The sequence below is a fragment of the Aspergillus ochraceoroseus genome (genome assembly GCF_002846915.1).
Source record: "Aspergillus ochraceoroseus IBT 24754 chromosome Unknown P175scaffold_1, whole genome shotgun sequence".
NCBI classification, from domain to species: domain Eukaryota; kingdom Fungi; phylum Ascomycota; class Eurotiomycetes; order Eurotiales; family Aspergillaceae; genus Aspergillus; species Aspergillus ochraceoroseus.
The window spans coordinates 1,371,890-1,386,711 of record NW_024468476.1 but is presented as its reverse complement, the minus strand read 5'-3'; the positions used below and the strand labels follow the sequence as shown (position 1 = coordinate 1,386,711).

The window sequence follows — 14,822 nt, the reverse complement described above, 5'->3', positions numbered from 1 at the left end:
ATAAAGGCATAGAAGCAATTTTGTTTAGGTATACAACGGAATAAATAGTAAAATCCAAATATCTGTTTGAGATTACAGTGTAGAGAACAGCTAATATACAAGTATTTCAATATCCCCTCTAGAGCTTTCCTCCAGTGATCTCCTCTCCCAACTTCTTGACTCTGCCCTGGATAACTTCCCAGCGAGCGGCCTCACTCTTCCTGCCCTCATTCACTATGGACTGGACAGTCTGTGGCAATCCTAGGTTCCAGATGTTGTCGCCGTATTGATGATCGCTTCGCCAGGCCTCGTTCTCTCCTTCAGGGAAGACCCTCTCAATCTCAGCGGCAAGCTGAGCTTCCGTTGTGATAAAACTGCGAGCATTCATATAGAGTGTGTGCAGAGAGTCTTGACGCGTAGCCTCCTTTTGAATCTTGTTGTTCTCGAGCTTTACTCGGCCATTAGCGAGTCGCTCTTCTCGGTTAGGGTCCGGTAGCACAGGAGTACACTTCGGTAGCATCTCTTGTACAACGGAAGGACGGGTGAGTCGCTCATCCTCTCGTTCGGATTGTCGAAGAACGCGCTCTCGTCGCTTTTGCTTCTCAATACTGCGCTGTGCCATAGACTTATCAATCCGTTGCTTCCGGGTGTGCAATTCCAGCAAACCCTCCCGGAGATTCTGCCTTCTCATATCCGCCATTTTCCTCTTCCAATCCTTATACTGGGCGTGCGGGTCCGTGGGGTCAATCTCGGGCTGAGCGGAGGGAAGAGGTGTCGCTGCTGCAATGTACTGCTCGGAGGGCTTGTCCGCTCGGCGTCGGGGGAATATCTCGCGGGGAACGGGGAGAGTACCCTTGATACGAGGCTTTGAGGGAAGATCCGGCTGGATAGACCGAGGAACTTCGATGAAATTGGGAGATTCGGGTCCAACTTTGCGGCTGGCGGACGAAGAGAAACCACGGAGCTGCACAGTGGCAGTCCGGCCGCAATTGCGGAAAAGGGACATTGTGGATGCTGAGCTGAAGGACCTGCGAGATCCAGGCAAACAAACGAAGGAAACTGTGATGTGTATCAAAACACAAGGGCTGAGGGGAAATGGATCAGCTCTTGACCATAGCCAATTGGTGTTGGGGTGGTGAGCGACGCGGTTCTGCTGGGAGAACCGGAAAAAAGATCGAAGCGATTTTCTCTCCCTTGGTCCGTGCACCACTCCGCTTGGCAACCGTAGAAAAAAAAAATAATTTCCTCCGCCCGACTCTTTTCTCTTTTCTTTCCTTTCTTGCGTTCTGCCAACTTTGTGATTTCTACTCCTACCTTTGGAAATTCTCTTCAATAGATTTCTTTAGGTTACTCAAAGGAGTCTTCTTCTCATCATGGGTACAGGAAAGAAGGAAGCCACACGCCGAGTGCGGCAGGGGAAAGTGGGAGATGGCATGGGCAATGTGAGGGTCAAAGGTGAAAATTTTTACAGGTAAACAGCAAACCATGTGCCCTTGTCTGGAATCATATGCTGACTCGAGGAAAGAGATGCGAAGAAGTTGAAGACTTTGAACATGTTCAAGGATGGTAAACCTCGACGAGATGCTGCTGGAAATATCACCGTCGCTGCCTCATACCAGTCGCGCGAAGCCCCTGTCGCGAGGATAGAACCCAACCGCAAATGGTTCGGAAACACTAGAGTTATTTCTCAGGAGGCCCTGTCCTCTTTCCGCGAGGCAGTTGCTGAGCGTGCTGCCGACCCTTACCAGGTTCTCCTCAAAACCAACAAGCTCCCCATGAGTTTGATTAGGGACAACAATACCGTGAATGGACTGAAACAGCATGAGGCTAAGATGGCTATTGAGACATCGCCCTACAGTGATACATTCGGGCCGAAAGCCCAGAGGAAACGCGTCAAGCTAGGTGTCTCATCGATTGAGGACCTCGCTGGCGAGACTGTCAAAACGCATGATGCCTTTGTTGAAAAGACGGACCAGGCTCTTCATGAAGATGGCACCTTCGTCGTTTCGGGTGATGATGTTGTGAATGAAGTCAACCTTGGTACTCTGCAGACAGCTAAAGAATCCGTTTTTTCCAAGGGTCAAAGTAAAAGAATTTGGAACGAGTTGTATAAGGTCATTGATTCTTCAGACGTCGTCATCCACCTTCTCGACGCTCGTGATCCTGAAGGCACTCGCTGCAGAGGTATCGAGAAATACATTCGTGAGGAAGCCCCTCATAAGCACTTGATCTTTGTTCTTAACAAGTGTGATCTTGTACCAACAGGCGTGGCGGTAAGTTTTTTTTGTGTTTCTATTATTTTCATTTCTTCTTTGTCCTTTGTTTGCGTTTCCCCCCTTTCATATTCTACGGGCTCCATAGCCCGTGCCATTGCTAAGTCAAGTCTTCTCCCCGTGGCCATGTGTCACGATACACCGTGGGAGCTTTGTCTGTTACAGCTTTGGTAGATCAACGCTGGTCCGCGCCGAATTTCTTTCTGAAGCTAGGCTGATTGGCTTTCGTTTTGAATGCCTTTCGTTAAGGATCAAGCTGTGTTCTGTTTTTGAGTTGAGTCCTGCTCCGCCATTTCGGCGTTTTTTGATAGCAGGTTTCTTAGTAACATTTCACACATCGCCTTGTTTATTTTTTGCTATTTTTATTTTATTTTTAATATTTGCTCGAAGCAATTCTGCTATCGCTGGTGGTCAAGTGCTAACATGATACACCAGGCTGCTTGGGTTCGTCATCTATCCAAAGATTATCCTACCTTAGCTTTCCATGCCTCCATCAACAATTCCTTTGGAAAGGGTTCTTTGATTCAGCTCCTAAGGCAGTTTTCATCCCTCCACTCCGACCGGAAACAAATTTCTGTTGGATTCGTTGGCTATCCTAACACTGGAAAGTCTTCAGTCATCAACACTCTACGCAATAAAAAAGTGTGCACTGTGGCTCCTATTCCCGGAGAAACTAAGGTTTGGCAGTATATTACTTTGATGAAGAGAATTTACCTCATCGACTGCCCCGGTGTGGTCCCTCCCAATCAAAATGATAGCCCTCAAGATATTCTGCTCCGTGGTGTTGTGCGAGTGGAAAATGTTGAAAACCCCGAGCAATATATCCCGGCTGTCCTTAGCAAGATCCAGTCTAGGCATCTTGAACGCACGTACGGCTTCAAGGATCCTGGTGATCCCATTGAGTTTCTCAGTATTCTTGCAAGGAAAGGCGGTAGACTCCTCCGCGGTGGCGAGCCAGATCTTGATGGCGTTGCCAAGATGGTTATCAATGACTTCCTTCGAGGCAAAATCCCCTGGTACACACCACCTCCTTACACAGCTGGCGAGCAGGGTGAAAAGATTGAAGGTCGTGAGGGTAGGCTTGGAGAAATGACCCGGAAGCGCAAGTTGGATGAAAATACGTCGGGGGATGCAGATGACAGCAAAAAGGCTTCTGACAAAGAGTCTGCATCGGAGGAGGAGTTCGCAGGATTTGATGATGAAGATGACGATAACGACTCGATTGCCAACCTCGAAGTTAGCGACGAGGAAAGCGGGGAAGAGGATGATTAAACGCTCTCGGAGCGCAATTTAACTTTAACAGCGAATTGCAAAGCGGAATAGCGGATATATTTATTTGCTATCCCACAGCATGCCATCGGCACAGCCCGTTTCAACCCTTCGGACACCCAGGGATTCACGTCCTGCACGTCTGACTGTTACACCTGCTCGGCAGTTAGGGTGCAGATTGACAGCTGGTCAGTCAACCTAGGACACCGACCGGACCGTGTGGCTCTGTCTACTGGACCATGTACGCCAGAAATAAATAAACGATGGCAAGTCCAGTTGCAGTTCCCCACGGCCTTGGTTGGGCATGCCGTGTGGGCTGCCTACTTACTACTAGCGCGCCTACTCCAAGGATGTGTCCAGCAGTAAAAGATACCCGGAGATTGATGTCAATTGGCATCATTTCTGCTCCATATAGATACCCATATTACTCACAATACTATCTATAATGATTCGAAATGACCTGTTTTGTATTTTCGCCTCGTTAATTCCTCCAAGCAAACAGTAAAAGATGGCTCACCCTGCATTATTGTCTCACCGCCGTAGCTCACGTGGGGCCGAACCGCGCTCAATTGCCTCGTCATGTTTAGGATAAAGCACCCACTATCGCTAGTTTTCGTGACTTCATAAATCTATCTTCGATGGCCGTGGTCTTTCAGGTCCATGATTCATCGGGAGATGCGCCATCTTTCAATTGATAATGGCGGATGAGGGCATGTCTATTGTTCCCTATGCGTCCAATCTTGATGTTGTACTGTGAGCTTCCTCCGCACAATGGCTTCACCTCTCAATTGTTGAGCTTGATTCTAACCGAGGTTTCTTGGTAGACGCCATAATGATTCCGTTGTCGTCTTTGATCGAGACTCCCAACAGCTAGTTCTTCGAAGTGCGGCCGATCATGAAGGCCATACTCAGTGCCCATACTGTCGCCGCCCGCTCCACGAAAGAAATACAGGTCCGGACAACCACCATGCGAGTGCTGGCGCGCAACCTGAATTTATCAATCCTGAATATTTTCGCATGCTTCATAATAGCCTCCCTAGCTCTGTGAATTCGCAAACTCCTCCTCCTCGACGTCGCTTTGGTCCACCTGCGCTCGCAGATGGCCGCTCAACCGCGTCCCACTTCACAGGGAGGGGACAGGCTGGACACGGGATTTCGTCGGCAGCATTCACACCCAACTACTTCAAAAAGTTTTTTGTTGAGGAGACTGTTCTTGGGAAAGGCGGGAAAGGCGTGGTTCTACTAGTGAAACATGTGCTGGACGGAGTGTCGCTCGGACACTATGCCTGTAAACGTGTGCCTGTTGGGGATGACCACGAGTGGTTGGAAAAGGTACTAGGCGAGGTCCAACTTTTACAGCACCTCTCTCATCAGAACCTGGTCTCATACCGACATGTTTGGCTTGAGAATGCGAAAATCACTACGTTTGGCCCGAGTGTCCCCTGCGCCTTCATCCTCCAGCAGTATTGCAATGCGGGTGATTTGCATAATTACATCTGCGGTTCAATGCAGACTTCTACAACAGCTCAGGAATTGAAGGAGCGCATTAGAAGAAGGTCGAGGGGTGGACCCGAGGCTCCAATTGATCTAAAAGAGCCTCGCAAACTACATTTCGACGAGATCTACTCTTTCTTCAAAGATATTACGTCGGGTCTGCGATATCTCCACGCAAACGGCTATATCCACCGCGATCTCAAACCTAACAATTGTCTTTTACACAAAACCAGCGACGGTATCCGCGTCTTAGTCAGTGATTTCGGTGAGGTCCAGGCTCAGGATTCGATCCGGCTGTCCACCGGAGCTACCGGGACTCTGTCGTATTGCGCACCTGAGGTACTACGACGCGAATACCCTGATGGGCCGTTTGGCAATTTCACGTTTAAATCGGACATTTTCTCTCTCGGGATGATACTATACTTTTTGTGCTTTGCCCAGCTGCCATACAGAAATGCGGATCTGATTCACGAGGAAAGGGAGGATCTCGACCAGCTTCGCGAAGAAATTAGCCAGTGGGCTGGGTTTGATGACGGACGCAGGATGCGACCAGATCTTCCAGAACAGCTGTATACTTTCTTGTGGCGCTTATTGTCTGTTGACCCGGACCTGCGGCCTTCGGCAGAAGAAGTTTTGAACGGCCTTGAAGCAGGGGCCAGCGCGAACGAGAACCTTCGTACCAAGAGAAGCAGCTCGTCTAGTCCTGATCTTCATACTGGACTGAGGATCCATCCACTTGATGATCCAGCAGCCCCTTCATTTTCTCAGCCAGCACCATCTCCACAAAAGACGTTTTCTCGCAGCCCGGTCGCTCTACGACGCAACTCCTTATATGACTCGAATGGCTCGAACGGAGATTTGGCCCCTGTTTTCGAGGGCTTGGGTCAGGCACCAGTTAGGAGAGGCTCGCTGAGTCCAGAGCGCGACCTGATTATCCGGCCGCGGTTCTCAAGTACGCCAGTCCTGTCGCCCGACGAGCGCCAGGAAATCGCAGAAAGCGAGCCATACGTTCCGCAATTGCTGGCCCCTCCTCCAGGGCGGTTCTCTTTATCACGAATATTCCCACCCATGTTAAGTCGGCAAATTCCATTACCCGCCATTCAACTTTCTTCCTTCATCATCAAAATTGCTACGGTGCTGCAACCGTGTAGTCCGCTAGCGGTTAACCCTTGGGTGTTGTACTTTCTGATTATAGTGGCAGGGATTAACCTGCGGACGAGAAGTCTTATGCTGCAACTGATATCCCTGCTTCTGCATATAGTGGTGGTCATTCTTTGTATGCAATTGGAGATCCTGTGTGTCTGGCATGGTTCAAGCGGGGCAATGTTCACGAAATGAGGGATGAAGATATGAATGATTGATTCTGGATAGGGTGGCATGATGCTACTGTGAAAAATACATCTTTTACATGCGGTATGTATCATTAACCTCGGTAACAAGGCAGATTTGTTCTGTAAGGATTTATATCTAGGTAGCCCACCCATAGCTTGTCTAAATTATGCCGCACCGTTTTATCGCTCTGGGGGCCAAAGGTTGAAAAAAAAAAGTGCCCATAGCATAGTTCGTGTGTACATATACATATTCTCCCAAGAAGACCTCCTAACCTCTCAATATCTACCACCAAATGCGCTTCGTCACCGATGACCTCGTGGTCGACCGAACCAGCTCTGTTCAAATACAAGTTATCGGCGCAGGTCTCCCCCGCTGTGCAACCTCCTCTTTACAAGCAGCCCTGGAATCCAACTACATCAACCTCGACCCGTGCATGCATATGGCCCATGTCTCACCACACGCCGATCGTGGAACGCTCCTTCTAACGGCACTCCGAGAACCTAATGCCGCCACACGTCACAAGCTCCTACATGGCATCTTCGATGGATTCCAAGCGACAACCGATTTCCCGGGCTGTATGTTCGCCGACGACCTGATGGACATGTACCCCGAGGCCAAGATTGTGCTGAACAAGCGGCCTGGCGGAGCCCAGAAGTGGGTGCAATCGATCAAGATGCTTTTCTGGGCCGGTTCGCCGGTCTACCGTGTTCTAGGGTACTTATGGAAGGTAGACCGGAATTTATACAGCGTGTGGCGTACATTTATGCAGCGCAGCATGGTGTCTTTCGGGCTTACGGCCGATGAGCTTTTCACGGCGAAACATTACGACGCGCACAACGAGTGGGTTTGCGCCGAGGCGGCGAAGCGTGGACGGGAAGTGCTGGAGTTTGAGCCGCGTGATGGGTGGGCGTCTTTGTGTAAATTCCTTGGTAAGGAGGCTCCTGGTGATGATGATGATGAACCATTTCCGCATCGCAATGATGCCTCTGAGATCCGCATGGTCCAGATCGTGCTGTACGCTAGGGGCGGGCTGTCATGGGTGGCTCTGGCTGGGGTGGTGTATGGCATAGCGAGATTGGCCGGGGGAGGAAGGATGTTTTAATTGGCATCATTTAATGATGAAAGGTCTCAGTGGTTATTTCCCATGTTATTTAGGGGTCAAATTGTAAAAGTTGTATAGTTATGTTATATAAAAGTGGAGCGAAATTGGTGAAAATGGCATTTCCAGCAGGCTTTATAGATCTATTCTCACACCTAATTGCCACTGTGGGCGCCAATAGTATAGTGGTAAAACACCCACCTCCCATACTCATGAGGAATAAGTGGGAGTCTCGAGTTCGAACCTCGATTGGCGCATATTATTTTGCACTTTCTTTCTTTTTTTTTTTTTGGCGATTTTTGTTCCCCGGCCCTTAGAAATATTGTCTGGTAGAGGTGACCAGACACTGATGCAATTTTAAAGCATTTATAAGCCTGTGATTGAGGAAACTTTTTATCATTATGCCTATACTATGTATACTCACTCCGTACATAGTCATGGAACACAATGCTCCGTGCCTCGTAGACACTCACATCAAACATCCGCAGACCCCTCTTCATATCGCAGTCTAGACACAAGTCCCAATCAAGACAATTTAGTTTAAAAAACGCACGCCTTGACATGTGTAGTCCTAGTTGATTAGGGAAAAATTAGATCTCTTGACTGTTAAGAGTGTCAGCAAAAACCCCACACATGACGATACCTATAAGTTCCCCCCCCACCTTGGCCTCATCACACCAGCCAGCTCTATAGCTCACCTGGCATTTTGGTTCCTATCACCCCTCTTTTCTTTCGCATTTCTTCCCCTTAATCAATATTCTAAGTCAAAACAACCAACCACCAGAAAATCGGACCAACAAAAAGGGCACACAAAGAAAGAGAAGAATGGACCGCTCCAAAAAACCTTCCGCTATCGGTGTCAGCGCCTCCCTCCCTCAACCCACCATCTCCCTCCGCAACAATACAGTCGAGGCCACCCTTCCCACAGGCGAATCCGTCACAGTTCACCTCTATGGCGCAACAGTCACATCATGGAAGCTGGCTAATGGCGCGGAACAATTGTTTCTAAGCCAGAGTGCTGCTCTGGACGGCTCGAAGCCGATTCGGGGTGGAATTCCTGTTGTTTTCCCGGTACCCCTCTCTCCTTCCCATTCCTCTTTTCTCCCCATTGCACTATAATATACCACTCCAAGAGAGCTTTACACACGTGCAGAAATGAAATGAAATACTAATATGTAAAAAGGTCTTTGGTCCCCCCCCAGCAAACCACTCGTCGTCCTCCCTCCCGCAACATGGCTTCGCGCGCAACTCCCTCTGGGAGTTCCTGGGTAAATCCTCCACCGAATCCCTGGACAAGGAAGTCGATGCGGTGAAGCTTGATTTCGGGCTCTCCTCATCGATGCTTTCAGAAGAGTTCCGCTCGAAATGGGGGTACGAGTTTGGCTTGGTTTATAGCGTGTCGCTTTCTAGAAAGGGACTGGCGACTTCGCTCCAGGTGCAGAACAAGGGGGACAAGAATTTCGAGTTTCAGGTGTTGCTGCATACTTATTTGGCTATTCAGGTATTTCTCAGTTTCCCTCCTTTTTTTTTTTTTTTTTTTCTTTGTCTTGCCCTTTCTCTCTGTCTTCTATTGAGGAGAGGAAAGAGGCTAACAAGAGCCCGTGAACAAGGATATATCCCAAATCACCATCCAAAACCTCCAAGGTAAAGAGTACATCGACAAAACTCAAAACGCCTCCGTGCATACCGAGTCTGAGTCTTCACTCGCGATCAGTAAAGAGACAGACCGCGTGTATAAGTCGCTGGACCCTGCTGTGCCGATCATCGTGTCTTCGAGTGTAGATGGACAGCCACTGTTCTCGATTACGAGGGAATCTCTGAGCGACGTTGTGGTCTGGAACCCATGGATCGAGAAGGCGAAGGGAATGGGTGATTTCAGTCCCGACGAGGCATATACGAATATGATTTGCGTGGAGGCAGGATCTGTGGCTTCGTGGCAGACCCTAGAGGCCGGCGAGTCGTGGGAGGGTGGACAGGTCATTCGGCCGAGGTTGTAATTTTTTTTTTTTCAAGTCCCTACCTCTTGAAGAGTGGATCTTCATGGCATATATCTATGAGATATTGTTTAGAAATTACGACCTGGGACTTGGACTTGCCCACACCCCGCTCAATCCATGGAGCGGGATATTTGTTCCGCGTACCAACTGTCCGCTCTATAGAAAAGGCTAGTTTACAGTACTTGCTCGAATTGAATTCTCTTGAAGACTAGGTAAGGAAGGCATGAGAGCGGCAAATCTAAAATTACTTCTTCCCTCGTGGTGCATGTCAATCAAGTTTCAACCCTAAAAATACATAGCGGTCAAGCCAAGGGTGGGTGGCCTGCCTGGCCCAGGCGGCCAAGAACAGACAGAATGTTTCTCAAATCCTCACAACGGCCAAATCATTCATCATCCTCAGATAGCACCCAGATGCAAGGACAGACAGACAGACCTTTTATCGGAACACCCATCTCACCAGTCCAACTGCCTAGACGCCGCGAACCTAGGTTAATAGCGAGCGCCGACTACACTGGCTACACAGGCCAGACAGACAGAGCTCGACAAAGATTCCATTCCTACGAATTGGGGGGGGGGGGGCGGAGGTTTGTGGAAACCCCTGTTGGTCGTGTGACGCTTCCATTCTCGATCCATTCCATCGATCTCGGCCGCTCCGTCTCGGCTTTGTCTTACATGGAGGTAAGCGTAAGCCGGGCGCATGGTAGGTAGGACTAGGTAGGTAGGTAGGTAACTAGGTATATCTGTGTCCTCTCCTTGCGGGATTCTCCAGAACAACGTCAGGGCTAATTAATTAATATTGTTCCTGGCTGGTTTGGTTTGCTTTCATATGAAGAGGCGACTTAATATACATTTTTTTTTTTACTTTTTGACTCTAGAGCGGATCTATAGATAGGTGGCGCATATAGACAAAAGTTAGGTAAGACAAGGCTTTCCAGGCATTTCAGATCTAGTCACTCACTACCTTGGTAGTTTGCAGTTTTGTTAAGGTTGTAGTCCAATATAGTCTTTTGTAGCGGGGTTAAACCACTCCAGAATTATCTGGGGATCCTCCATTAGCTCTTTTATAATGATATTTTCAAATATAGCGAGCGACTCTAGAGTATTGGATTCCTTTCACGAAGCTAGTGACCCAGTTTTGACTAATAGGTTGTTAGATATTAACTATCGGGATTTCGACTAATATAAAGAATATTAGCCATTTCTCGTACCTGGGAAGCCCTGGGCCAAGACCTTCCGAGTGATGGCGACTTCGCTGGCTGCAGGCTGCAAGCATAGGTATTTTGCGTTCATGCGAGCCCATGCTCATTCAACGCAGGCGCAAATGGATGCATATCCGTCCATTGCGATTGAACCCAAAACTTGGAACTTTGGGTTTAAGTGACCCAAGGAGAGGAATTTTCAAATACTATATAGCTCACTTTGACCAGATGCCAATGGAATCGTCATAGAGGCTTCCTCTTACTTGACTCTCCAGCTGTAAGACCAACTCGTGCTCTTTGGCTGGATGCTGAGCGGTTGATGTTGAACGTCGTCATGACAAGGTGAATGTGCCACTTAGAGAGCCTCACGGCGCATGGTTGAGAAAGCATTGAGCCTTTTGACAGCTTGGTATTTCATCGTCGTGCCCTAGTTTCACCCGTGAAGCGAGTGACAGCCATCTTTGTTGACCTAGGACAGATTTTTGGATTAGCTGTCACGCATGTTAGGAGCGCACAGCACAGTCTGCAAGGCATGTGTGGCTCAGGAAAGGTAATTCGGACAAGTAGGGAGCAGATGACCAACAAGGTAGAATCTTGTCATGGGGCTTGGGAGTCAGGGATGGCGTTTGCAGTACGTAATAATCGTGGGGTAGAGTCGGGGCGGGGGTGGGACCATAGGATTGACCCCATAACTCAAGATAACCTTGAAAGGTTGTACTGGAGTAGTATGAACCTTTTTAATTGGTGGTGCATGAAAAAAAAAAAAAAAAAGTCTGGGTTCCATCAGAGGACGCGGGGCATGATCTGGTTTCTGATCAAGACAGCCGCGGGGGGCAGAAGGGGTGCTGGGAAATGGTGATCAGGCAGGTAGAAGGTTTTGCACAGTGGACAGCGAGCTTGTCGCTTGGTAAACCATGGATCAAGACAGGTCGCGTGGAAGACGTGACCACAGGGGAGCGACCGGACGGAATCGTTACCCTCAAAGTATTCCATGCAAATGGCACACACAGCGTCAGAATCATTCATCTCCTTTGTTTCGAGGTCGTAGTGGTCGCCACTGGGGGGGAGTGGCCGGTGGGTCGACGAAAGCGGCGAGGTGGATACTGCTTGGGTTGGGAGTAAAATTGGGTCAGGACCGGTACCAGGAAACTGGAGATCACTCTTGTGGAGATGGTCCGATTGCTGTTGTTGTTGTTGTTGTTGTTGTTGTTGTTGTTGTTGCTGCTGCTGCTGCTGATGATAGAGAGCGTATTCAATGAGAGGGAAACGGGCCTCGAGATCAGACATGGTCAGCACGATGTGAGCATAGCCAAGGGCCCAATTTTCAGGGTCCATGGGGCGTTGATGGGTTGGATCCCGGGAGAGACGATATCTTGTGCTGATGATGATCCTATATGAGGATGAGATGAGCTGATGGGAAGAATGTAATCAAAAGGACAGAAGAAATACCAGACAACGACAAAAAAGATGGCGACACAGATGGGGGCAAGATAACCCAAAGTGGTTGAAGAAGATTGATCCTGGTTCTGGGCCATGAGGAAGGATGGAGTATTATAATAATATTATGATTATAAGATATGTTGAAAGGAAGAAAGTTATCAGAGGGATGAAACTTGTTTTACATGAAGAGAAAGAAAACAAGAGAGAGAAATGAATCCCCTGCCTAACCTTTTTTTTTACACCTAGAATGTGAGGGCCTGTGAAATCAACACCAAAAATGACATTCATGTGGATGTCTTCTATATTATCTACTGCCATTATTGGGTATATTTGAACCACAGGAGTATGATTATTCAATTTGCCACGGTCCAGCTCTGGTCTACCATTACTGACCAGGCATGCTCCTCCTACAGAAAGCATCTAGCGACCTCCCTAAATATATATTAGTAGATGATCTTCCAGCATTAGTCTGCTACCACGATATTGAGCTCTTTATTCTCAAAGACCTGGATAGCAAGCATGATGTTCTTTATGCGATCATCAAGTTCCGCAATCTCAAAGGTCAACTGGAAGGCACTGATAGGTAAGGTATCTCCACTCTAGATCACAAATATGTCTAATCTTTCCCTCCCTTCTTATAGAACTAAATTCTTCATATACTACATTAACCCCAGAGCTCATATAGTGTCTCCAAGTTCCAAAATACAACCAATCTCTTCTGCTCTAATAGAAGCTGGAGAAGTTGGATACTCCTCTCCTTCACTATCTTGACCGCACCCTATATAGCTACAAACTTTATAAGTCTTTGCTAATAACCTATGATTTAAGTCAATAAGTGCTCTAAGAGCTGGGCCAGGATGCAAGATTCAAGGATGATATTGGCCATTATAACTACCATCGGTGGACTGCAAATAAAGTTAACTATATATTCCCTGCCATTAGACTTGTTCTGGGGGAGACTCTATTTATACTAACCGAACCCTCCGACTAAGTCTCCTAAAGAGGAATTATTGGAATGTCCTATAGATATTTATATTATCTAATCCTCCTCCACATAAATTCCCCGCCAAGCAGCAAGATTCAGTCCAATTGGTAGTTTAATTCCATCACCATTCTTTATTCTTCAATCTCAGCCCAACAAACGTCAGCCTCTTCCCTTCCACGAGCCCGTCATGGCTACGCTCATGAGGTGGGCCACAAAGGTGCTTCGACGGGCCCCCTCCCCTCCCATGTATTTTCCCAACAGCGGCTTCGAAATCGTCCATCCCTCAGAGGTGCTTGACGAGGAACGGTTTGAGCAGTTCAAACAAGGAAAATATTATCCTGCTAATATTGGCGATGTGATTAGTTCCAAATACCAGATTATTGGTAAACTTGGTTTTGGGACTACTTCAACTGTATGGCTCGCTCGTGATCTTGGGTAAGTGATGGCAGATCTACTTATTTTAACTAAATACTGGCCCACTGACACCATCAGAGGCCATCAATATGTGACGCTTAAAATATACACGCGTGACGATGGTAATCAGGAAGAGTTTCAGATTTATAAACAACTAAATATGGGGAGTTCATGGCACCCTGGCCATGCTCATATAAGGAAAGCACTGGATCTCTTCACAATTCCCCGTTCTGGTGGTGACCATCCTTGTCTTGTTCAAAAACCAATGTGGGAAAGCTTCAGGGATCTACTATACCGTAATCCTAGCCATCGATTTACTGAAGACCTACTCAAAGCAGGTCTTATACAGATCTTCCTTGCACTTGACTATCTACACACTGAATGCAAGCTTGTCCACACTGGTGAGGCATATCTATATGTTGCTAAAAGCATTGCCCTAATCTATAATCTCATAGATATCAAAAGCGATAATATTCTCCAAGAAATAGAGGATAAGTCAATCCTTGAGAGTTTTACCCAAGCTGAACTGAAACACCCTTCACCCCGCAAAATAATTAATGGTGTGCCGGTCTATGCTTCACGGCGTTTTGACTTGCCAAAGGTATTTGGCAGAGCAGTATTAAGTGATTTTGGGTCTGCTGTACAAGGAGATAAGAGGAGAAATCATGATGCACAGCCAAATATTTATAGATCTCCAGAAGTGATGCTGAAGACTGACTGGAGTTACCCGGTTGATATATGGAATGTCGGTGTTATGGTATGCTCTGCTTTCCACTCTCGAAGTCATGGACTAACCAATCGGGAATAATAGGTGTGGGATTTGTTTGAGGGGAAACACCTTTTCTATGGAAATGACCCTGACAGCAAGGGGTACTCGACCCGGGCGCATCTTGCAGAAGTCATGGGAGTTCTAGGGCCACCACCTCTGGATATGCTCCAGCGTGGCAAAAGAAGCCATGAATTCTTTACTAATGATGGTAAGCATCTTTCCCTCCCCTCCCCAAATGCACTTCGCAGAGGCTTATGAAGACGAAATTGCAGGGAAATGGAAGCAAGACCTGGACATTCCGACAGGAGTTAGTTTAGAATTGTCGGAAGAGTTCCTTGAGGGAAGAAATAAGGAAATGTTTTTAGCTTTTATGAGAGGGATGCTTCAGTGGCGGCCTGAAGATAGGAAGACAGCGAAGGATCTACTGCAGGATCCGTGGCTGAATGATCAGATAGAGTAGCTGGAGCAGGATGCAAAACGTCAGCCCATCACAACTTCATGCAAGCGGGTTATCCCATGTTTTGTGTGAGCACGACTTCTCCCGACCCCAAACTCGGCGATCTATCCTGGAA

The 14,822-nt window shown here is 47.8% G+C and overlaps 7 protein-coding genes and 1 non-coding gene across 8 annotated transcripts; 6 read left to right on the top strand and 2 right to left on the bottom strand.

Moving 5' to 3' along the window:
• Nucleotides 1–32: 32 nt before the first annotated feature.
• P175DRAFT_0497248 (uncharacterized protein) lies at nucleotides 33–1,121 on the bottom strand. The gene has a single exon (XM_040896240.1). It carries the CDS (start codon nucleotides 983–985, stop codon nucleotides 119–121), a length of 867 nt encoding a protein of 288 aa, XP_040755519.1. The 5' UTR covers nucleotides 986–1,121; the 3' UTR covers nucleotides 33–118.
• A 141-nt stretch (nucleotides 1,122–1,262) lies between these two features.
• On the top strand, nucleotides 1,263–3,978 carry P175DRAFT_0497246 (putative GTPase NOG2; the record flags this gene model as incomplete). Its single annotated transcript, XM_040896239.1, has 3 exons — nucleotides 1,263–1,450; nucleotides 1,505–2,252; nucleotides 2,688–3,978. Coding segments are annotated over exons 2-3 (1,553 nt in total), but the record flags the coding sequence as incomplete, so codon positions are not given.
• A 240-nt stretch (nucleotides 3,979–4,218) lies between these two features.
• P175DRAFT_0527576 (protein kinase IKS1) lies at nucleotides 4,219–6,353 on the top strand (the record flags this gene model as incomplete). Its single annotated transcript, XM_040899530.1, has 2 exons — nucleotides 4,219–4,274; nucleotides 4,346–6,353. The coding sequence occupies 2 exons, from the start codon at nucleotides 4,219–4,221 to the stop codon at nucleotides 6,351–6,353; spliced, it is 2,064 nt and encodes a 687-aa protein (XP_040755517.1).
• A 104-nt stretch (nucleotides 6,354–6,457) lies between these two features.
• Nucleotides 6,458–7,580, top strand: P175DRAFT_020829 (sulfotransferase family protein). The gene has a single exon (XM_040892587.1). The coding sequence runs from the start codon at nucleotides 6,640–6,642 to the stop codon at nucleotides 7,447–7,449; it is 810 nt and encodes a 269-aa protein (XP_040755516.1). The 5' UTR covers nucleotides 6,458–6,639; the 3' UTR covers nucleotides 7,450–7,580.
• A 37-nt stretch (nucleotides 7,581–7,617) lies between these two features.
• On the top strand, nucleotides 7,618–7,703 carry P175DRAFT_0t18. The gene has a single exon. It is a non-coding gene; the product is annotated as a tRNA-Gly (tRNA).
• A 313-nt stretch (nucleotides 7,704–8,016) lies between these two features.
• Nucleotides 8,017–9,917, top strand: P175DRAFT_0497242 (D-hexose-6-phosphate mutarotase). Its single transcript, XM_040896238.1, has 3 exons — nucleotides 8,017–8,517; nucleotides 8,630–8,947; nucleotides 9,057–9,917. The coding sequence occupies exons 1-3, from the start codon at nucleotides 8,272–8,274 to the stop codon at nucleotides 9,441–9,443; spliced, it is 951 nt and encodes a 316-aa protein (XP_040755515.1). The 5' UTR covers nucleotides 8,017–8,271; the 3' UTR covers nucleotides 9,444–9,917.
• A 1,471-nt stretch (nucleotides 9,918–11,388) lies between these two features.
• Nucleotides 11,389–12,214, bottom strand: P175DRAFT_0497241 (putative RING finger protein). Its single transcript, XM_040896237.1, has 2 exons — nucleotides 12,092–12,214; nucleotides 11,389–12,032 (listed from the first exon to the last, which is right to left on the bottom strand). The coding sequence occupies exons 1-2, from the start codon at nucleotides 12,175–12,177 to the stop codon at nucleotides 11,426–11,428; spliced, it is 693 nt and encodes a 230-aa protein (XP_040755514.1). The 5' UTR covers nucleotides 12,178–12,214; the 3' UTR covers nucleotides 11,389–11,425.
• Nucleotides 12,215–13,254: 1,040 nt separating this feature from the next.
• P175DRAFT_0428091 (uncharacterized protein) lies at nucleotides 13,255–14,710 on the top strand (the record flags this gene model as incomplete). Its single annotated transcript, XM_040893287.1, has 5 exons — nucleotides 13,255–13,502; nucleotides 13,560–13,882; nucleotides 13,937–14,238; nucleotides 14,293–14,458; nucleotides 14,523–14,710. The coding sequence occupies 5 exons, from the start codon at nucleotides 13,255–13,257 to the stop codon at nucleotides 14,708–14,710; spliced, it is 1,227 nt and encodes a 408-aa protein (XP_040755513.1).
• Between the last annotated feature and the right edge of the window lie 112 nt (nucleotides 14,711–14,822).